Source organism: Mus caroli, unplaced genomic scaffold (genome assembly GCF_978045245.1).
Source record: "Mus caroli unplaced genomic scaffold, Mus_caroli_1 scaffold_10, whole genome shotgun sequence".
Lineage (NCBI taxonomy): Eukaryota > Metazoa > Chordata > Mammalia > Rodentia > Muridae > Mus > Mus caroli.
In genome coordinates this window covers 105,349,522-105,374,055 of record NW_028227265.1, presented here as the reverse complement: position 1 = coordinate 105,374,055, position 24,534 = coordinate 105,349,522, and the positions used below count along the sequence as shown (strand labels likewise).

The window sequence follows — 24,534 nt, the reverse complement described above, 5'->3', positions numbered from 1 at the left end:
TTTCTAATTTGTATCCCCTTGAGCTCCTTGTGTTGTCTAATTGCTCTGGCTAGGACTTCGAGTACTATATTGAATAGGTATGGAGAAAGTGGGCAGCCTTGTCTAGTCCCTGATTTTAGTGGTATTGCTTCCAGATTCTCACCATTTACTTTGATGTTGGCTACTGGTTTGCTGTAGATTGCTTTTATTATGTTTAGGTATAGGCCTTGAATTCCTGATCTTTTATCATGAAGGGGTGTTGGATTTTGTCAAATGCTTTCTCAGCATCTAACGAGATGATCATGTGGTTTTTGTCTTTGAGTTTGTTTATATAGTGGATTACGTTGAAGGATTTTCGTATATTAAACCATCCCTGAATCCCTGGGATGATGCCTACCTGGACATGATGGATGATCGTTTTGATGTGTTCTTGGATTCGGTTTGCGAGGATTTTATTGAGTTTTTTTGCATCGATATTCATAAGGGAAATTGGTCTGAAGTTCTCTTTTTTGTTGGATCTTTGTGTGGTTTAGGTATTAGAGTAATTCTGGCTTCATAGAATGAATCTGCTTCTATTTTGTGGAATAGTTTCTGCAGAACTGGAATTAGATCTTCTTTGAAGGTCTGATAGTACTCTGCACTAAACCCATCTGGTTCTGGGCTTTTTTGGGGGGGTGGGAGACTATTGATGACTGCTTCTATTTCTTTAGGGGAAATGGGACTGTTTAGATTGTTAATCTGATCCTGATTTAACTTTGGTACCTGGTATCTGTCTAGAAATTTGTCCATTTCATCCAGGTTTTCCAGTTTTGTTGAGTATAGCCTTTTGTAGTAGGATCTGATGATGTTTTGGATTTCCTCAGGTTCTATTGTTATGTCTCCTTTTTCATTTCTGATTTTGTTAATTAGGATACTGTCCCTGGGCCCTCTAGTTAGTCTATCTTGTTGATTTTCTCAAAGAACCAGCTCCTGGTTTGGTTGATTCTTTGAATAGTTCTTTTTGTTTCCACTTGGTTGATTTCAGCCCTGAGTTTGGTTATTTCCTGCCATCTACTCCTCTTTGGTGAATTTGCTTCCTTTTGTTCTAGAGCTTCTAGGTGTGCTGTCAGGCTGCTAGTGTATGCTCTCTCTAGTTTCTTTTTGGAGGCACTCAGGGCTATGAGTTTTCCTATTAGGACTGCCTTCATTGTGTCCTATAAGTTTGGGTTATGTTGTGGATTCATTTTCATTAAACTCTAAAAAGTCTTTAATTTCTTTCTTTATTCCTTCCTTGACCAAGGTATCATTGAGAAGAGTGTTGTTCAGTTTCCACGTGAATGTTGGCTTTCCATTATTTAAGTTGTTATTGAAGATCAGCCTTAGTCCATGGTGGTCTGATAGGATGCGTGAGACAATTTCAATATTTTTGTATCTGTGGAGGCCTGTTTTGTGACCAATTAATTATATGGTCAATTTTGGAGGAGGTACCATGTGGCACTGAGAAGAAGGTATATCCTTTTGTTTAGGATAAAATGTTCTGTAGATATCTAGTAAATCCATTTGTTTTGTAACTTCTGTTAGTGTCCATGTGTCTCTGTTTAGTTTCTGCTTCCAGGATATGTCCATTGGTGAGAGTGGGGTGTTGAATTCTCCCACTATTATTGTGTGAGGTACAATGTGTGCTTTGAGCTTTACTAAAGTTTCTTTAATGAATGTGGTATTTGGTGCATAGATATTCAGAATTGAGAGTTCATCTTGGTAGATTCTACCTTGATGAGTATGAAGTACCCCTCCTTGTCTTTTTTGATAACTTTAAGTTGGAAGTCAGTTTTATTCGATATTAGATTGGCTACTCCAGCTTGTTTCTTTAGACCATTTTTCTTGGAAAATTGTTTTCCAGCCTTTCACTCTGAGGTAGTGTCTGTCCTTTTCCCTTAGGTGGGTTTCCTGTAAGCAGCAGAATGTTGGGTCCTGTTTGTGTAACCAGTCTATTAGTCTATGTCTTTTTATTGGGAAATTGAGTCCATTGATGTTAAGAGAAATTAAAGAAAAGTAATTGTTGCTTCCTGTTATTTTTGTTGTTAAATTTGGGATTCTGTTCTTGTTGGTTTGTTGAAGGATTACTTTCTTGCTTTTTCTAGTGCATAGTTTCCATCCTTGAATTGTTTTTTTTTTCTGTTATTATCCTTTGAAGGGCTGTATTCATGGAAAGATATTTTATGAATTTGGTTTTATCATGGAATACTTTGGTTTCTCCATCTATGGTAACTGAGAGTTTTACTGGGTATAGAAGCTTGGGTTGGCATTTGTGTTCTCGTAGGGTCTGCATAACATCTATCCAGGATCTTCTGGCTTTCATAGTCTCTGGTGAGAAGTCTGGTATAATTCTAATAGGCCTGCCTTTATATGTTACTTGACCTTTTTCTCTTACTGCTTTTAATATTCTATCTATTTAATGCATTTGTTGTTCTGATTATTATGTGTTGGGAGGAATTTCTTTTCTTGTCCAATCTATTTGGAGTTCTGTAGGCTTCTTGTATGTTCATGGGCATCTCTTTCTTTAGGTTTGGGAAGTCTTCGTCTATAATTTTGTTGAAGATATTTGCTGACCCTTTAAGTTGAAAATCTTCATTCTCATCTACTCCTATTATCCGTAGGTTTGGTCTTCTCACCGTGTCCTGGATTTCCTGGACATTTTGAGTTAGGATCTTTTTGCATTTTGCATTTTCTTTGATTGTCGTGCCCGTGTTCTCTATGGAATCTTTTGCCCCTGAGATTCTCTCTTCCACCTCTTGTATTCTGTTGCTGATGCTTGCAGCTATGGTTCCTGATTTCTTTCCTAGGGTTTCTATCTCCAGTGTTGTCTCACTTTGGGTTTTCTTTATTGTTTCTACTTCCCTTTTTAGGTCTTGAATGGTTTTGTTCAATTCCATCACCTGTTTGGTTGTGTTGTCCTATAGCTCTTTAAGGGATTTTTGAGTTTCCTCTTTAAGGACTTCTACCTCTTTAGCACTGTCCTCCTGTATTTCTTTAAATGATTTATTAATTCCCTTCTTGATGTCCTCTATCAGCATCATGAGCTATGATTTTAAATCTGAGTCTTGCTTTTCGAGTGTGTTGGGGTATCCAGGACTGGCTGAGGTGGGAGTGCTGGGTTCTGATGATGGTGAGTGGTCTTGGTTTCTGTTAGTAAGATTCTTACGTTTGCCTTTCACCATCTGGTAATCTCTGGAGTTAATTGTTATAGTTGTCTCTGGTTGGATCTTGTTCCTCCTGTGATTCTGTTAGCCTCTGTCAGCCATGGGAGTCCAGCTCTCTCTTGAGTCTCAGTGGTCAGAGTACTCTCTGCTGGCAAGCTCTACTCTTGCACAGAAGGTGCACAGAGGTCTGGCATTCAGACCTGCCTCCTGGCTGAAGATGAAGGCCCAAAACAGGGCCTGTACCAGAAGATGTGTTGCTGCTGCAGTCTGAATGCTCACCTGCACAGACTGGTCTCCAAGGGACCCAGGACACATGATGGCTCTCTCCCCTGCTCTGGAGGTCAGAGCTCTCCTGGGCAGACACCTCTCCTCTGGCAGAGAAGGTGCCCGGATACCTGGAGCCTGAAACAGGATCTATCCCAGAAGCTGTGTCTCTTCTGCCTGTCCCAGAAGCTGTATCGCTTCTGCAGTCTACACTCTCACCTGCGCAGACTGGTCTCTGAGGGATCCGGGACCCAAGATGGCTCTGTCCAGTTAGCAGAATCATTGTTTCAGTGTTGTGCTATTGAATTTTCAACTATTTTTATTAATTAATACCTTATTCTGGTACTTGGTCTCCAAAGATAGTTTTATATCTTTTTATATAGTTTTATATTTTATATAGATACAGAGAGAGAGAGAGAGATTTAAATTTACAGTTGTACCACCTACCCATTTTGATTTGCTGCTTGCACTTTTAATTTTAAGAGGATGAAACTCGGCACAGGAATTCAAGAGTCATGGAGAGAATTAAACAGAACAGGCAAGCATGAGGACAAGATATAACCCCCAAGAGGATGCCCCCCACTGAAACTGGACCCCTGGACCTCACTTCCCACTTTACATGATCCTTATGTCACGATGTTAGGCATTCACCAGGGAGTAGTGTGTCCATCAATTAGGTCAGGGTTCATGAGATCCAAACACTCTGCAAAATCTCATATTCTGGAAAGCATGCCTTTGCTACATGGAAAGACAGGGGCAGGGGGAGCATTTTATGTTCTTACGTTACCTAATGTCCAAGGACAGGTTTGAGAGAGGGGTTTAGAATAATAAGTGCTTGCTATAACAAGGGAGGAGTCCAAACAAAGCCCAAGATTATACACCTCAGAAAGAAAAAAAAATGAAACACAAAATGTGCAGAGAATAGGAGAGAATGAAGTGATAAATATCACATCAGACTGAATCAAACTCGACAATAGCAGCAGCAAAGCAAAGAATTGGTTCTTTGAAAAAGTAACTGAATAAACTTCTATCTAGACTAAGAATAAAGGACGGAAGACTCAAGTTAAATCCCAAGTATAGGTGCTATTCACAAAGGCAAGTCATGGAACCATCCCTAGGTGCCCCTTGAGGGATAAGTGGATAAAGAATCTTGTGGTATAAACTGGATACTTTTGAGAGGAGGTGATAGAATTAGGACTTGAGGTTGGACCCCGCTGGCTAAGTGGCTAGTTTGGGGATAGCCTGGAATACATGAAAACTTGACTTTAAGAAAGGAAAGAAATGCAAGAAAGGAAGAACTTGTTTTTAGCCACAAAGAGTAAGACAAAGAGAGCCAGACACACTTGACAAGGCCAGCATCCCTTCAGTGCCTATATTAGTTTCTCTGCTGGCTGTAATGATAAATGCAACTCGGGGGAGAAATCTCTGTTTTGCACACAGTTCTAGGTTACAGTCCATCACCAGGGGGAAGTCAAGGCAGCAGTCCCTAGTCACATCCATAGCCAAGAACAGAGGGTCAGAATGCCTGCTCCTCTTTCTCAGCTCCCTTTCTCCACTCTGAGACAGTTCAGGATCTCCCAACAGGAAGTGGTACCACAACAGTGAGTGAGTCTTCAAATCTCAGCTAACATCATCAAGATAACCCTCCCCAGGCATGCCAGTGGGCCATCTTGATTGAACTGTGACTCCCTCTCCAGGTGATTCTAGATTGTGTCACGTTAACAGTTAAGACAATCATCATGATTAGACAAAAGGGAAAATAAAACACAAAAAGTAAAGTATATAACTATCTGATGACAACTGGTGCAAAATTTCAATAGAGCCAAAAGTGATTGCTTGCACCTGTAACCCCAGCCACTGAGAGTCATGGTGTTCCAACTGCCCCATCCTCCCAAGGGCTAGAATGGTAGGTATGTGCCACCATAGCTGACAAAGAGAGTTTAGACTGCAGCTCTTAGTCTTTGAGTAGGCATAAGGTAACTGACTGGTTGGTCTCCCTATTGCATCGTGAGGTTGGGGACAGACATGTTTGAGGAAGGAAATATAATTCATCTAAATATTTTAATTTACTGACTTTAAGTTCTTCTAATGCCCCCCAAATAAAAATAATGCCCCTTTACATTAATAATTCATATCACTTCTCTCTTGATTTGAGTCATATGTTAATTTGTAAAAATTTTACGAACTTTTGAAGGAGTCATCTTTTGACTTTGCTTACTCCAGTTATTTCTCTTATATTGATTTGTTTCTACTCTTCTTTCTATCCAGTGTTTTGGAATACAGTTAGATTGTCTTTTTCTATGTTGTTAGGGTTTTAATAAATACACATATTTATTATGTGTGTCTATTATATTTGGCAATTTCCTCTAAATTAAACGTTTTTCCTAGAGGCAAGTTTTTTGGTGGTGGTAGTGTTTTTTGTTTTGGGGTTTTTTTTGGTTTGGGGTTTTTTGTTTGTTTGACAACATGGAGTTGTCAAAAAATTAAGATTTAAGATTTAGAAAGTAAAGCAATTTACAAGTCTCAGGAAGTCCCTAAAACTTACCTGACACAAAGACTCCCCCCTCCCTAAAGTTATGTAAACAGTAAAGATTGTTGAAGAGAAAGAATATCTTACTGGAGGAACTGCCTATACATCATGTGTAGAGAGAGGGTGAGGGTTCCATCTTTTATTAGTCATCCCCAATGCTGGACTAAGTTTTTGGTGATACAACTAGCTAGCTGTCAATAAGTCACTTTTTTTTTATCCTGTGACTAAACTTTTCATCTATTCTCCTGCAAGTCACCCCAATAAACTCACCATTTCACCAGCTGGGCTTTAGTAGAATCATTACTTTGTCTGCCGTTGGTTCCTTATATAGATGGGGTGAGGCTACGTGTATTCATGTCTCTCCCCAACAACAACAACCAAAAAATGTGCCATACAACATAGATCTCTTTATAATTCAAATAAAGACATTCCTAGTTCTTCTGGGTTTTATAAAATAGATTTTGACAACAGAATGACAATGATAACTGCCAGTACAAAATAATACATCGCTTTGTTTGTTTGTTTGGTTGGTTGGTTGGTTGGTTGGTTGGTTGGTTGGTTTTGTTTTTTTGAGACAGGGTTTCTCTGTATAGCCTTGGCTGTCCTGGAACTCACTTTGTAGACCAGGCTGGCCTCGAACTCAGAAATCCGCCTGCCTCTGCCTCCCAAATGCTGGGATTAAAGGCGTGTGCCACCACACCCGGCTTATAATACATCTCTTAAATTTTTCTCAGCTCAGTAACTTATCTCAGGGTTTACTGAATATACCAATATACTATGTAACTTCATGCTACAAGGATGAAGGACTTAAAAGAATCGTAGAGTTTTGCATTAAATAGTCTCCTGTCTCATTTTCTACCCCTCATTTTGTAAGGGGAATTTTTATAGCTGACAGTAAGGGAATGCTTAATGCATACAATTGATTTGTTTTTTCTATACCTGGTCTCTAACTCTACTTTTCTAGATGGATTAAAGAACAAAACCAGCAACAACTCCAAGGTCATTCTCACTAGTTCTTGTTTCTTTGAGTTAATCTCATGACTATATATGTATAGGGCATCCTTATCAAACAACGTTTATATAACAGTAAAATGTCATCCAAATATAGATTCTCCTTCTCTCTGCTAATAAATTCTTCTCATGACCCACAGGTAGTATCATATACTCTAGCATAGAAGTTCAGTTATCATTCTTCAGGACAGATCAATAGAACAGACCACAGGATATTAGGCAACTATGTTGCTTACTATTGTGAGACAATCTATGATGACAACAGTAGAGGCTTTCAGAAATGTGTGGGCTTTAAACTAGACATTTTCAGCAGTCCTAAAACCTAATCACTACAAGGGATTAATTGTATCACTCCACACTTACCTTCCTCCACTGCTGGTCACATTGGTGTTACTCCCACTATCTTCTGTTGTAGAGCTACAAGATTGATAAATTTCTTTTTTAAATAGAAAAAAACTAAATCTCAAACAAATACAAAGACCATAGTCCACGGAAACAGCATGATTCGTACACATGAAATGTCATTTTCCAACGTGAGCAGGTGCCATTTGTGCTTTGGAACAGACATTTCACTGATATTTGCACTTTAAACTAGCTCGAGTATTTATGCTATGAACCCATACCTATACAGAGAGACCTATCTGTGATATCCCAAGTTATTAAGTTGAATTAAGGCAAAAACATTAGTAATGTTCAAAAAAAAAATCACACTACCCCATAAACACATCATGTTTTGATTTTTTTTGTTTCTGTTTTTGTTTTTGTGAATCTGCCAAATAAGTTTGAATTTCACATAATGTCTGACAATCATATAATAAATATTAAACAATTCTGAGAATTTTTTTGACATACGGGTATATTTTAAGCAATACTCTGGATTTAAAATATTATATTAAATCACTTTTTCATTTAGATGCAAATAGTGTTATTGTGGGTAAATGAGTGTTTCAACCAGCTCACAAGTGATATTGTACAACAAATGACAAGCACTCCAGGCATGTTTGTGAAAGAAAGTGTGTGTGGCAATGCCTTGTTCAATCACCCCACCACTTTTTCTGAGTGGGGGTGGGGCACAGTGTCTCACTGATCCTGGGGCTCATTTTTCCACTAGATGGCCTGGGCAGCACCCTAGAGATTCCCATCTCTGCCTCCCAGCCAAGTGCTGGCGTTACCAGCACATGCCACCACACTAAGATTTTTATACGAAGGCTGAGCATCCAAACTTGGATCTGCATGGTAGCATGGTAAACGTTTTTTCTTACTGAACCATCTCCGCCAACCCAGTGGCAGGCATTTCTGTTTCTAAGTACTATTTTTTCCTTTTTTCTTTTTTGAGACAGGGTTTCTCTGTGTAGCCCTGGCTGTCCTGGAACTCACTTTATAGACCAGACTGGCCTTGAACTCAGAAATCTGCCTGCCTCTGTCTCCCAAGTGCTGGATTTAAAGGCATATGCCACCACCGCCCAGCTCTAAGTACTATTTAATAATTATTTTTACTCTGTCTGTGAAGTAAATGTATAGTTCTATTTTTAAATATCTGTTATTTTCTCTTTTTATTTTTAAATGTGCTTTTCCCTTATCGTGAAAAATATTTCTGTTGAATCTTCCTATAAATTCTGAAAAAGGAAAACCAGAGGGAAATATTATGGCAAAATACTATGAAATAAACATTAGAGGTCAACATAATGTTAGCTATCTCTGTAGCTGGTGCCAGAGAATACAATGATTTAGTAAGTATATGTTCCTAGAGATCTGGGATACATTGAAAAGCCTTCTTCATTTCATGCTTATACAGTTACCAAAAATCACTACAAGTATACAGAGGCTGTGTCAGTTGGTCAAGGTATCATAGTTTTGCATGCAAAACTTATATCATAAAACTGAGTTTTCTAAAGCTAAGTGTCACCTTGTCTCTTGTCTGTCGGTCTGATGCTATCAAGAATTCACCCAATTACCATGTGAATAAGTCACACAAATAGGATAATAAATTTAGACTGTGGCTTTTCTTTTTATTTTAATATTATGGTTCTTCATGATGTAAGCCTAACAACAAGACAACATGGCTAATTGACAGGACCAGTGAACGAAAAGGCCAAACTTGCCTCTAAGATGCCTGCAGCAACACTGTCTTTCTCAGGGGTGCTGGTGATGAAGTGAGTGGTTTTAGGGATGGAAATCAACCCATTTTGCAATGTGTGCCTGTGCCTCTCTTTGCATTGCATTGCCTGTAATCTTACAGTTAATGAAGACCATCATTTTGTCTTGACTCACCTGATGCAATAATAATACATATATGTGCATATCTAATAGGTACCTGTTGCTTTCACTTCTTTCTCTGTCACATACACGACTCAGTTTGCTTTGCTTTATAACCACAGCTGAAATCATCACAAGTAAGGGCAGAGATATGTAGAGAATGAGCTGAAGCCGTTGTTTTGGAAGATTACTACGACTTTGCTGCTTATAGCTTTTAGCATCTAGAAGGGAAAAAACGCAAGGTTTAAATTGTGTCTTGAGATTTTAATTAACCAAATGGAAGAGTAGAAAATATATCATTACCACAACTATTCCCCAACACTAAACACCTCATTCATATATACTAGAGAATATCTAAAAAACAAAAAACAAAAAAAAACCCTTAAAATTAGACCAATCTATATTATTGAAGTGTTAGGTTTTTTTTTTAATTACTTTTTCCCTTTTGAGAGTATAGTTGCACCATCTCCTTTTCCCTTTCGGTCCTTCAAGCCCTCCCAAGTCCTCCTTGCTATCTTTCAAACTCATGCCCACATTTTTAGAAGAGTTATTTATTTTATGTATATGAGCACATTGTAGCTCATCTTCAGACTGTAACTTTCTTCAAACAGACACACTAGGATCCCACTACAGATGGTTGTGAGCCACCATGTGATTGCTGGGAATTGAACTCAGGACCTCTGGAAGAGCAGTCAGTGCTCTTAACTACTGAGCCATCTCTGCAGCCCTCTTTTTTAGTGTGTGTGTGTGTGTGTATGTGTGTGTGTGTGTGTGTGTGTGTGTAAAATATTCATGTATATACAACATATTAATTATATGCAACCTGGTAATTTTCTAGATGGTAAGGCAATTACAAAGATTTATTCAATTCCTTTCTAGTTTATCAACATACCCTTCAGATCTAAAGGACTATGCAGTCTACATAATACTATGAGCCAGTTACAAGTATATCAAAGGTGGAAAATCAGTTGTTCTATCTTCACACATAACTGTTGCTTCTGCTTGTTCAAAGAAGCCCAACAAGCATAGGTTTGGTACTTAGAATAGGGTTGTTGTCCCAAGGAATACTTGCGAGTCAGGGCAAGAGCAAACCTGGAGTGGTAGTAAGAGGCAGGCTAGGAGATACATCAACTGACACAAAAGGGCTGCTAGTGGAATTGCAATTTAAAATTATTTGAATGACAATTGATAGGGAGGGGGGAGGGAGGAGAAATTGTGAGGAAGTCTGCATCTTCTTAGAAACCACATAAAGAATCAAGGATAGAAACACAGACACTATTGCACATGCCAGCAAGATTTTGCTGACAGGACCCTGATATAGCTGTCTCTATGAGGCTATGCCAGTGCCTGGCAAATACAGAAGTGGATGCTCACAGTCATCTATTGGATGGAACAGGACCCCAGTGGAGGAGCTAGAGAAAGCACCCAAGGAGCTGAAGGGGTCTGCAACCCTATAGGTGGAACAACAGTATGAACTAACCAGTACCCCCAGAGCTCGTGTCTCTAGCTGCATATGCAGCAGAGGATGGCCTAGTCGGCCATCATTGGGAAGACAGGTTCCTTGGTCTTGCAAACTTTATATGCCCCAGTATAGGGAAATGCCAGGGCCAAGAAGTGGGAGTGAGTGGGTAGGGTAGCAGGGCAGGGGGAGGGTACAGGGGACTTTCGGGATAGCATTTGAAATGTAAATGAAGAAAATATCTAATAAAAAATTGAAAAAAAAAAAAAGAATCAAGGATAGAACATTGGTGACTCGCCAACATTAAAGTCAGAGTCCAGTGGCGTCTCAGACAGAAACAAGAAGCATGCTAGCCTTCAGTGAAACACTGGCTCTGGCACAACTCTTAGCTAAACTGGACTTTAATGGCTTGTAAAGGATGGAGTTTTCCAAGCTCAGAAAATGAATATTTACCAGAGGAGATTCTAAATGAAAATATTGAAGTTCTAGTATATAGCCTCCAGATTGCTCATAGCAAAATCCAAGAGTCCAAAGACAGATGAAAGAAGTCAATTCAAAGAAGAAATACTCAATCTGCTCATATTTGAAAAAGGAAGTGTGCTCTCTAAAGGATACTAAAGAATTCTTAGAAAAACCATATATATGTGTGTGTGTTTGTGTATACAGACATACATACATACATACATACATACATACATACATACACGTATGTATGATGGGAATCTTGGATTTAATCAGCCATCTCTGAAGAAACCAGGAATGTGGGATTAGACCAGAGGAGACAGAGTTATGCCAGCAGAGACACTGTCAGTTTGGGCCAAAGGGAACAATAAGGGACAGGAAAGCCATCAGCTACAAACCTGCCCTATATTTTAAAAGAAGAATTATCTGGGAAACATTTCTATGATCTTTAGGGGCTACTACCATTACTCCCACTTAAAAATTAAAATTAAAATTGCTGACACTGCTTTGATCTTAATGTGCAATCTCAGTACTAATAAGGAAAAAAATCTAAGAAACTGTATAGTCCATGTTTCTTAACCTTATGAAAAGCCCTGTTTGCTATGTTAGTTACTATGTAATAAAGACTTGGACCTTTAACTTTTCCTCTGGCGTGCTACATTTAATAAATAAAATCTAAAGAATGCTAACCTTCAACATAATATTTATGTCCATCATCAACGCTTCCAAACTGTCCCTTATGTTCCTCACAAAAAGGAGGGTTATATCCTATATCACAGTGGCAATGCTGAAAATTGTTGCAAACCTGCATAAATTAAAACAAAGAACTCAGTACCATATAGCACTGCATTCTGGGAAATGTAGTTTAAATACAGATTCACCAAGTTTCCTCTTATAATTGTCCATACTTTAGAGGGTATATTTAAGTTTCTGTAGCTAAGTTAACTTTTTCAGTTTTTTACCTATTTTTTTCAACTTCCCTATAACCACACCCACATAGTACAGCTGCCAATAACATCCAGTTAATCGTCTTGTCACTTAATACTTTCTAGCTTCACAGGACAGCCCAGATTCTAGTAAGGCTGGCAATGACTTTCTGACAGCATCTGTTTACTGCCTCTTGCCTTGTCTCCATAAGCAAAGGATTGTATAGTTCTGTGGCTATACAAGGACGCACTCTCTGAACAGCCTCCACTCCACATATTCACCAAACATTTTACATACACAGAACTATATTCTGTGACTAGTTGGCAAGTTCCTTAAGAAGCGAAGGCTGGAGTTACAAATTATAACAAATATAGTAAATATAACATATTTATTATATTTACAATATATAATCATTGTTATATGTTGTATAATACATGATATAATAAAGTAAAATGCAGTTAATATAATATGTAATATAAGAAATTTGATAAATGACACCATACACAATAGAACTGGCAAAAAACCTCAAGTCAGTTATAATGCCTTCTTATTGGATTGCTAAAGCCATATTGCTGAGATAAATAATTACCCCATGGTCGTTGCAATCTCTAGTAGAATCGCACTTGGCAGAATCAATGTGAAATCTAGTTTCTGTGCATGATGCTCCCAAACAAAACTGAAGCAAAGCAAGACAAAAAATGAGAAAAAAAAATAGGCAGTCAGACCACGAAATTGAAAGCATGGACCAAACACAAGAGACTTTTAGAAAAATTAGAAGTCATATTACCCATAATTAGGATTCGCATCTATGAGAATATAGTCAAGCAAAATGGTAATTGTTATACACTGCAATGAGCTTCGTGCCTGCTGATTGTCAATCATACAAAGACTTCTGAGTCTTATTTTCAAATCATTTATCTTAAGAAGCCCTCTTAGAAAGGTAGGTGGTGATGTCAGTTTTCATCACACATGGAGGGAGGCTATATGCTCTGCAGTGAGTGAGAGCTTACAGATATATCATCAAAAGTAACTAGCATACAAAGTTGATACCAGAAATGGAGTTATTGCTGGTATAAGGTTGTCTATAGGCCTTTAAAAGTGGCCCACAGGAGGGATATGGAAGAACCTGGGAGCTGGAAGATCCTTAGGATGTTAGAGGCAGGGCTGAAAATGACATTCTGGTGGGAATTTTGAAGCTCAGAATGCCGAGAGGAATGTGGGCAATGGGGACCTGGCTCGTGAGGTTTTAAAAGACTGCAAGGAGGATTTTTAGGAACTTGGCTACAGGTCCCTATAATATTATGGCAAACATTCCAGATGCGCTCTGTTCATTTCTGAAAACTCAGTTGAAGCTAAATTCTGTAGTGACAGACTAATTTGTTTGGTAGAAGACATAGTAAGACAAGGGCTGTGTGTTATGGTTACTGTTCATTGTACACTGGCTAAAGTTAGAAAGAGCAGAAGGCAGAGTTGGGGGCTGTTTGTTGGGGAAGGGAAAGATTTAATGATGCAGGCAAAGGCAGAACTAGGCAAGCACTTCTAGGGGAGCACCTGGGATCCTAAAGATTAGCACCATCCCCTCAGAATCTCTCGCTCCAAACTGGCACAACAGGGAAGGGTTGCCAAGGGAAAGGCCTCACTTTAAAAAATTTGGATCTTTTCCATTCAAGGTCACCTCAGAAGGAGAAAGCCTAAGCACAGAACATGGACAAGAAGATTCTCCTCTCAAAGAACACTTCTGAGGAGCATTTCCCAGGGATCAGCACACAGAGGCCAGGAAGAAAGAAAGAAAGAAAGAAAGAAAGAAAGAAAGAAAGAAAGAAAGAAAGAAAGAAAGAAAGAAAGAAAGAAAGAAAGAAAGAAAGAAAGAAAAGGGAAGGGAAGGGAAGGGAAGGGAAGGGAAGGGAAGGGAAGGGAAGGGAAGGGAAGGGAAGGGAAGGGAAGGGAAGGGAAGGGAAGGGAAGGGAAGGGAAGGGAAGGGAAGGGAAGGGAAGGGAAGGGAAGGGAAGGGAAGGGAAGGGAAGGGAAGGGAAGGGAAGGGAAGGGAAGGGAAGGGAAGGGAAGGGAAGGGAAGGGAAGGGAAGGGAAGGGAAGGGAAGGGAAGGGAAGGGAAGGGAAGGGAAGGGAAGGGAAGGGAAGGGAAGGGAAGGGAAGGGAAGGGAAGGGAAGGGAAGGGAAGGGAAGGGAAGGGTTAATGAAAAGCAGCCAGCACTCTCTGTTTCCTGTTTCACAGATACAGTGCAACCAACTGCAACTGTGCCTCTTCCTTACCATGCCAGGCTATGTGAGCCAAAAACGAACCCATCTTTCAATTTGCCTCAGTTAGATACTTTGTAGCAGCATTACAAAAAGTAATAAACACAGAGATCAACAGCAAGGCTGACCCTGATCTATAAATGTAGTAGACTACACCAGCCAAATAAAGTATCTCAGTTAAGGATACTTGGCTATGAACAGACACCATGACCATGGCAACCCTTAGAAAAGAAAACATTTCACTGGGGTTGGCTTACAGTTCCAGAATTTTAGTCTATTATTGCCATGGCGAGAAACATGGCAGCATGCTGGCAGACACTATGCTAGAGAAGGAGCCGAGAGGTCTACATCTTGACCCTCAAGCAGCAGAAGCAATTGTGTGCTACACTGGGCATACCTTGAGCATGTGAGACCTCAAAGACACGCTTCTTCCAACAAGGCCACACCTACTCTAGGAAGGCCACACTTCCAAACAGGGCCATTCTCCATGGGCCAAGCATTCAAACACATGAGTCCATGCAGAACACCATGCAGTTTATTCAAACTACCACATAAAGAGAAAAAAAGCAGGCAATAGAGAATGGGGAAAGAAACAGTACAAAGGGATTTATTTAAGAGAACTCAGATAAGCAACAGATCTTCATACTTTATATATATATATATATATATATATATCTTCTTTTTCACAACTATACCCAGGAGCAGATCCTGTGGTCAGCCCCAACCCCCACCCTGCCCACACCCAGAGACAGTTTGACCCCCTACTCTCCAGGAGTTCTAATACCGCCAGGCTCACAGGTGATTCCCCCAACCCCAGCCTCAATACCTAACTTAACTGGGAATGACCCATTCCCCCTGGGGCCCAGAAGACACAGGAGCTCCTGCCCTGCCAGAGAGACGCACCTTCCTTCTTGTCCATAACTGTACCAGGGAGCAGAACATGAGCTCCAGCACCACCGCCACCCCACCCTGCCAACACCCAGAGTCAGCTTGACTCCCAGGAGGTCTGCCATAGTCAGGCTCACAGATCAGGTGTGCCAGACCCTCTCTGATACCCACAGACAGCCTGATCCAAGGATGTCCAATACAACCAGACTCACAGGAGGGACAGGTTCCAGTCAGAAACAGCAAAGCCAGTTAATACCAGAGATAACCAGATGGCAAAGGGCAAGCACAAGAACATGAGCAACAGAAACCAAGGCTACTTGGCAACATCATAACCCAGTTCTCCCATCACAGCGAGCCCTGAATACCCTACACACCTAAAAAGCAAGATTCTGATCTAAAGTCCCATCTCATGAAGATGATAGAGGACCTTAAGGGGGACATAAATAACTCCCCTAAAGAAATATAAGAGAACACAGGCAAACAGGTAGAAGCCCTTAGAGAGGAAACACATAATTCCTTTAAAGAAATACAGGAAAACACAATCAAACAGGTAAGGAAATTGAACAAAAACCATCCAGGATCTAAAAATGGAGATAGAAACAGTAAAGAAATTACAAAGGGAAATTACAACCCTGGAGATGGAGAACCTGGAAAAGAGATCAAGAATCACAGATGCAAGTATCACCAACAGAATACAAGAGCTAGAAGAGAGAATCTCAGAGGCAGAAGATACCATAGAAGACAGTGACATAACAGTCAAAGAAAATACAAAGTGCAAAAAGCTCCTAACCCAAAACATCCAATAAATCCGGGACACAATGAAAAGATCAAACCTAAGGATAATAGGTATAGAAGAGAGTGAAGATTCCCAATTCAAAGGGCCAGTAAACACCTTCAACAAAACCATAGAAGACCACTTCTCCAACCTAAAGAAAGAGATGCCCATAAACATACAAAAAGCCCACAGAACTCCAAATAGATTGGACCAGAAAATAAATTTCTCCTGCTACATAATAATCAAAACACCAAATGCACTAAACAAAGAAAGAATATTAAAAGTAGCAAGATAAAAAGGTCAAGTAACATAAAGGCAGAACTATCAGAATTACACCAGACTTCTGAACAGAGACTATGAAAGCTGAAAGATCCTGGTCATACAGACCCTAAGAAAGCACAAGTGCCAGCCCAGACTACTATACCCAGCAAAACTCTCAGTTACCATAGATGGAGAAACAAAGATATTCTATGACAAATCCAAATTTAAACAATATCTTTCTGCTAAACCAGCCCTGCAGAGGATAATAGAAGGAAAACTCCAACACAAGGAGGGAAACCACACCCTAGAAAAACTGAGAAATTAATCTTCTCACAACAAACACAAAAGAAAATAGCCACGCAAACATAACTCCACCTCTAACAACAAAAAGATATCAGGAAGCAACAATCATTGGTCTTTAATATCTCTCAACATCAATGGGTTCAATTCCTCAATAAAAAGATATAGGCTAACAGATTGGATATGTAAACAGGACCCATCATTTTGTCACATACAGGAAACCCACCTAAGTAACAAAGACAGGCACTACCTCAGAGTAAAAGGCTGGAAAAAATTTTCCAAACAAATAGTCCCAAGAAACAAGCTGGAGTAGCTATTCTAATATCCAATAAAATAGGTTTTCAACCAAAAGTTATCAAAAAAAGATGGTGAAGGATACTTCATACTCATCAAAGGAAAAATCCACCTAGAAGAACTCTCAATTCTGAACATCTATGACCCAAATGCAAGGACATCCACATTTATAAAAGAAACATTACTTAAGTTCAAACCACACATTTAACCTCACATAATAATAGTGGGAGACTTCAACACCCCACTCTTACCAATGGACAGATCAGGGAAACAGAAACTAAACAGAGACACTGTGAAATTAACAGAAGTTATGAACAAAATAGATTTAACAGACAGCTACAGAACATTTCTCTCTAAAACAAAAGAATATACCTTCTTTTCAGCATCTCATGGTACCGTCTCCAAAACTGACCATATGATTAGACACAAAACAAGCCTCAAGAAAAACAAGAAGATTGAATTAATTCCACACACTATAAGATTACCACAGACTAAGGCTGGTCTTCAATAACAACAACAAAAAAAGAAAACTCATATAAGCTGAACAACTCTCTACTCAATGATAATTTGGTCAGGGAAGAAATAAAGAATTTAAAGACCTTTTAGAATTTAATGAAAATGAGGGCACAGCATATCCAAACTTATGGGACACAATGAAAGCAGTGCTAAGGGGGAAATTCATAGCACTAATATAATAATGCCCTGGTAAAGAGATTGATGAGACTCTATACTAGCAGCTTCTGAAAGCTCTTGAACAAATAGAAGCAAATACACCAAAGAGGAGTAGATGGCAAGAAATAATCAAACTCAGAACTGAAATTAACCAAGTAGGAACAAAGAGAACTATATAAAGAATCAATAAAACTAAGAGCTGGTTCTTTGAGAAAATCAACAAGATAGGTAAACCCTTAGCCAAACTAACTAGAGGGCACAGGGACAGTATCCTAATTAACAAAATCAAAATTGAAAAGGGAGACATAACAACAGAACCTGAGGAAATCCAAAACATCATCAGATCCTACTACAAAAGGCTATACTTAACAAAACTGGAAAACCTGGATGAAATGGACAAATTTCTAGACAGATATCAGGTGCCAAAGTTAAGTTGGGATCAGATAAACAGTCCCATAATCCCTAAGGAAATAGAAGCAGACATTAAAAGTCTCCCAACCAATAAAAAAGCCCAGGGATAGATGGTTTCAGTGCAAAATTCTATCAGGCCTTCAAAGAAGACCTAATAACAAATATTTCTCAAACTAGTCCACAAAATAGAAACAGAAGAAACACTACCTAATTTGTTCTATGAATCCACAGTTAAAGTGATACCTAAACCACACAAAGACATAACAAAGAAAGAGTACTTCAGACCAATTTCCCTTATGAATATCGATGTAAAATACTCTATAAAATTCTTGCAAGCCAAATCCAAGAACACATCAAAATGATCATTCACCATTATACATAGACTTCACCCCACGAATGCAGGAATGGTTCAATATATGGGAATACATCAACATAATTCACTATAAAAACTCAAAAAGGAAAAAAAAAAAACCCTGCATGACCATCTCATTAGTTGCTGGAAAAAAAAAATCTTTGAAAAAATACCTCATCATGTTAAAAGTCTTGGAAAGATCAGGAATTCAAGGCACTTACCTAAACATAATAAAAGAAATATACAGCTGGGTGTTGGTGGTGTACGTCTTTAATCCCAGCACTCGGGAAGCAGAGGCAGGCGGATTTCTGAATTTGAGGTCAGCTTGGTCTACAGAGTGAGTTCCAGGACAGTCAGGGCTACACAGAGAAACCCTGTCTCGAAAAAAACAAAAAACAACAAAACAAAAAAACAAACAAAAAAATCAATATACAGCAAACCAAAAGCCAACATTGTTAGTGTTCAGTCTAAACTCCACCCCCCATAGTTCCTGGCAGTAGCCAGGTATGCTCCTCCCCACAGTTACCTGGCAACAGCCAGGTAGGCTTGGCCAGGTATAAAAGGGGCTGCTTGGCCACCTCCTCTTCCTCTTGCTCTCATATGCGCTTGCCTCTCTCTTACATCTTGCCCCTTCTCTTCCATTCCCTTCTCACTCTCTCTACGTGGTCATGGCCGGTCTCCACTTCTCTATTCTCTCTGTGTGTGCCTTTCTCTGCCTCTAATATTCTCTCAACTCCCTTCTCCATGCCCTAAATAAACTCTATTATATACTATACAGGTATGTGCCTGGTCCCTCAGAGGGAAGGGATGCCTGGGCATGGGCCTGCTGGAGCATCCCTTTCCCCACACCCCACCAGAATATATTCTTACAGCTCTTTCTTTTTTTATGATCACAAAAAAATATCAAATTAAATGGAAAGAAACTTGAAGCAATCCCACTAAAATCAGGAACAAGACAAGGCTGCCCACTCTCTCCCTATTTATTCAATATAGTACATGAAGTTCTAGTTAGAGTAATTATACAACAAAAGGAGGTCAAAATGATGCAAAAATGGAAAGGAAGAGATCAAAATATCACTATGATAGTATACATAAGCCATCACAAAAATTCTACCAGGGAACTCCTATAACTGATAAACACTTCAGCAAAATAACTGGATATAAATTAACTCAAATCAGTTGTCTTCCTCTACACAAAGGATAATGGGGCTGAGAAAGATATTAGAGAACAACACCCTTCACAATAGTCACAAATATAAAATATCTTGATGTGACTTTAACCAAGCAAGTGAAAGATCTGTATGACAAGAACTTCAAGTCTTTGAAGAAAGAAATCAAAGGTCTCGGAAGATGAAAAAATATCCTATACTCATGGATTGGCAGGGTTAACATAGTAAGAATGGCCATCTTACCAAAAGCAATCTACAAATTCAATGCAATCCCCATCAAAATCCCAACACTATTCTTCACAGACATGGAAAAAGCAATTCTCAAATTTATCTGGAATAACAAAAACCCAGGATAGTGAAAACAACTCTCAACAATAAAAGAACTTCTAGGGGAATCACCATCCCTGACCTCAAGCCCTACTATGGAACAATAATGATAAAAACCACACGGTATTGGTACACAGACAGATAGATAGATCAATGGAATAGAATTGAAGACAGAAATAAACCCACACACCTATGATCACTTGATCTTTGGCAAAGAAATTAAAACTATCCAGTGGGGGAAAATGACAGCACTTTCAACAAATGGTGTTGGTTCAACTGGTGGTCAGCATGTTGAAGAATGCAAATCAATCAATTTTTATCTCCTTGTACAAAGCTCAAGTCCAAGTGGATCAAGAACCTACACATAAAACCAGATACACTGAATATAATAGAAGAGAAAATGAGTGAGGAAGAACCTCAAACACATCAGCACAGGGGAAATTTTCCTGAACAGAGTATCAATGACTTACACTCTAAGATCAACAATTGACAAATGGGACCTCATAAAATTGAAAGGCTTCTGTAAGGCAAAGGACACTGTCAATAAGACAAAACAGCAACCAAAGATTGGGAAAAGATCTTTAACAACCCTATGTCTAATAGAGGGCTAATATCCAATATATACAAAGAACCCAAGAAATTAGACTCCAGAGAACCAAATAATCTTGTTTTTAAAATGGGGTATAGAGCTAAACAAAGAATTCTCAACTGAGGAATCTCAAATGGTTGAGAAGCACCTAAAGAAATGTTCAATATATGTACTCACTGGTAAGTGGATATTAGCCCAAAGCTCAGAATATCCACAATATAACTCTCAGGCCATATGAAGCATAGCAAGAAGGAATACCAAAGTGTGGTTGATTTAATCCTACTTAGAAGGGGGAACAAAATAATCATGGGTGGAACCTGGGAGAGAGAGAGGAGGGGAGGGAAAAAGGAGGGCAGGATCAGGTATGGGAAGAGACAGGAGAGAACTCCAGAGGATCAGGAAAATAAATAGAAATATGTAGCAGTGTGTGGTGGGGGATGGGGAGAAACATTAGAAAATCTCAGATGCCAGGAAATCGAGAAGCTCCCAGGACCCAATGGGGATGACATTAGCTGAAATCCCCAACAGAGGTGAGATAGAACCTGAAGAGACAACCCCCAGTAAAGAGTCAAGGCTCCCAGCTAAGGGATGGTGCCACCCAACCATCTCAAAAAATTTAACCCAGAATTGTTCCTGTCTAAAGGAAATTCAAGGACAAAAAATGGAGCAGAGACTGAAGGAACCATCCAGAGACCACCCCCACCTTGGGATCCATCCCATCTGCAGAGCCAATCCCTGACACAATTACTGATTCCAAGAAATGTTCCCAGACAGGAGCCTTGTATGGCTGTCCTCTGAGAGGCTCCACCAGAACATGACTAAGACAGATACAGATACTCATAGCCAATCATCAGACTGAGCCAAGGGACCCCAGTGGATGAGTTAAGGGAAGGACTGAAGGAGCTGAAGGGGAATGCAACCCCATAAGAAGAATAACAATATCAACTAACCAGACCTGTGCCTTCCCCCCCACCACCACCAGAGCTCCCAGGGACTAAGCCACCAACCAAAGAGCATACATGGGTAGGTCCATGGCTCCAGCTACATCCTGAACGAGGTAAGCCAATCACAAAAGAACTCACATGATATGCAATCACTAATAAGTGGATATTAGCCCAGAAACTTAGAATACCCAAGATACAATTTGCAAAACACAGGAAAATCAAGAGGAAGGAAGACCAAAGTGTGGATACTTTGTTCCTCCTTAGAATGGGGAACAAAATACCCATGGAAGGAGTTACAAAGTTTGGAGCTAAGACGGAAGGAAGGACCATCCAGAGACTGCCCCACCTGGGGATCCATCCTATAATCAGCCAACAAACCCAGACACTATTGCATACGCCAGCAATATTTTGCTGACATGACCCTGAGATAGCTGTCTCTTGTGAGGCTATGCCAGTGCCTGGCAAATACAGAAGGTGGATGCTCACAGTGATCTATTGGATGGAACACAGAACCCCCAATGGAGGAGCTAGAGAAAGTAACCAAGGAGCTGAAGGGGTCTGCAACCCTATAGGAGGAACAACAATATGAACTAACCAATAACCCCAGAGCTCATGTCTCTAGCTGCATATGTAGCAGAAGATGGCCTAGTCAGCCATAATTGGGAAGAGAGGGCCCTTAGTCTTGCAAACTTTATATGCTTCAGTACAAGGGAATGCCAGGACCAGGAAGCAAGAGTGAGTGGGTAGGGGAGCAGGGCGAGGAGGTGGGGTAATAGCAGATTTTCAGAATAGCATTTGAAATTTAAATGAAGAAAATATCTAATTTTTAAAAATTATTTTAAAATAAAATAAATAAATAAATCTCAAAAGAAAAAAAAAAGAAAAAGAAAGAAAAGAAAATTAAGGGACAACAAACCAACCTAAAACTAGTAGGAATAAGGAACCAAAACTAGAGTATAGAGACAAAATAGAAACAATAAAATAAAAAAAAAAAAAAAAAAAACAAATGTTGAGTTCTTTTAAAAAGAGCAAACTTGACAAAGCCTTCTATTGCCAAATAATATGTTTTAAATGTTTAGCTCAGATAAGCACAATCTGAAATGAAAAATCAGACCATTACTAACAACTGTACAGAAATAAGAATGTAGCCAGGCAGTAGTGGCGCATGCCTTTAATCTCAGCACTTGGGAGGCAGAGGAAAGCAGATTTCTGAATTTGAGGCCAGCCTGGTCTACAGAGTGAGGTCCAGGACATCGAGGGCTACACAGAGAAACCCTGCTTCAAAAAAAAAAAAAAAAAAAAAACAAAAAAAACAAAAAAAAACAAAAAAAAAACCAAAAACCAAAAAACAAAAAAACAAAACAAACAGAAATAAGAATTTCAACTTAAAGGGCCAGCAAATATATTCAACAAACTTATAGAAGAAAACTTCCCAAACCTAAAGAAAGAGATGCCCATGAACATACAAGAAACCTACAGAACTCCAAATAGACTGGACCATAAAAGAAATTCCTCCCAACACATAATAATCAGAAAAACAAATGCATTAAATAAAGATAGAATATTAAAAGTAGTAAGGGAAAAAGGTCAAGTAACATATAAAGGCAGGCCTATCAGAATTACACCAGACTTTTCACCAGAGACTATGAAAGCCAGAAGAGCCTGGACAGATGTTATACAAACACTAAGACAATACAAATGCCAGCCCAGGCTACTGTACTCAGCCAAACATTCAATTACCATAGATGGAGAAACCAAAGTATTCCATGACAAAACCAAATTCACACATTATCTTTCCACGAATCCAATCCTTCAAAGGATAATAACAGAAAAACAAAAAAAAATACAAGGACAGAAACCATGTCCTAGAAAAAGCAAGAAAGTAATCCTTCAAGAAACCTAAAAGAAGACAGCCACAAGAACAGAATGCCAACCCTAACAACAAAAATAATAGGAAGCAACAATTACTTTTTCTTAATATCTCTTAATATCATTGGACTCGATTTCCCAATAAAAAGACATAGACTAACAGACTGGCTACACAAACAGGACCCAACATTTTGCTGCTTACAGGAAACCCATCTCAGGGAAAAAGACAGACACTACATCAGAGTGAAAGGCTGGAAAACAACTTTCCAAGCAAATGGTCTGAAGAAACAAATTGGAGTACCCATTCTAATATCGAATAAAATCTACTTCCAACCCAAAGTTATCAAAAAAGACAGGAGGGGCACTTCATAATCATCAAAGGTAAAATCTTCCAGAGGAACTCTCAATTCTGAATATCTATGCTCCAAATGCAAGGGCAGCCACATTCATTAAAAAGACTTTAGTAAAGCTCAAACCACACATTGCACCTTACACAATAATAATGGGAGACTTCAACACACCACTATCATCAATGGGCAGATCATAGAAACAGAAACTAAATAGAGACACAGTGAAACTAACAGAAGTTATGAAAAAAAATGGATCTATCAGATATCTACAGAACATTTTATCCTAAAACAAAAGGATATACCTTCTTCTCAGCACTTCGTGGTACCTTCTTCAAAATTGACCATATAATTGGTCACAAAACAAGCCTCAACAGATACAAAAATATTGAAATTGTCCCATGCATCCTATCATATCACCATGACTAAGGCTGATCTTCAATAATAACATAACTAATAGAAAGCCAACATTCACGTGGAAACTGAACAACACTCTTCTCAATGATATCTTGGTCAAGGAAGAAATAAAGAAAGAAATTAAAGACTTTTTAGAGTTTAATGAAAATGAAGCCCCAACATACCCAAACTTATGGGACACAATGAAAGCATTTCTAAGAGGAAAACTCATAGCTCTGAGGGCCTCCAAAAAGAAACTAGAGAGAGCACACATTAGCAGCTTGACAACCCACCTAAAAGCACTAGAATAAAAGGAAGCAAACTCACCCAAGAGGAGTAGACGGCAGGAAATAATCAAATTCAGGGGTGAAATCAACCAAGTGGAAACAAGAACTATTCAAAGAATCAACCAAAATGAGGAGCTGGTTCCTTCAGAAAATCAACAAGATAGATAAACCCTTAGCCAGACTCACTAGAGGGCACTGGGAAAGCATCCTAATTAACAAAATCAGAAATGAAAAGGGAGACATAACAACAGATCCTGAAGAAATCCAAAACACCTTCAAATCCTTGTACAAAGGCTATACTCAACAAAACTGGAAAACCTGGATGAAATG

The 24,534-nt window shown here is 39.1% G+C and overlaps 1 protein-coding gene across 2 annotated transcripts in view; it reads right to left on the bottom strand.

The window, feature by feature from the left end:
• LOC110299986 (disintegrin and metalloproteinase domain-containing protein 5) overlaps positions 1–24,534 on the bottom strand; it is a 96,572-nt gene that overhangs the window by 21,895 nt on the left and 50,143 nt on the right. For both annotated transcript variants that reach the window (XM_021169991.2, XM_021169993.1), the window contains exons 17-20: positions 12,657–12,743; positions 11,831–11,945; positions 9,278–9,440; positions 7,327–7,380 (exon numbers count right to left, since the gene is read on the bottom strand). In XM_021169991.2, the coding sequence (XP_021025650.1) occupies positions 7,327–7,380; positions 9,278–9,440; positions 11,831–11,945; positions 12,657–12,743 (419 nt within the window). The remainder of the gene's footprint in view (positions 1–7,326; positions 7,381–9,277; positions 9,441–11,830; positions 11,946–12,656; positions 12,744–24,534) is intronic.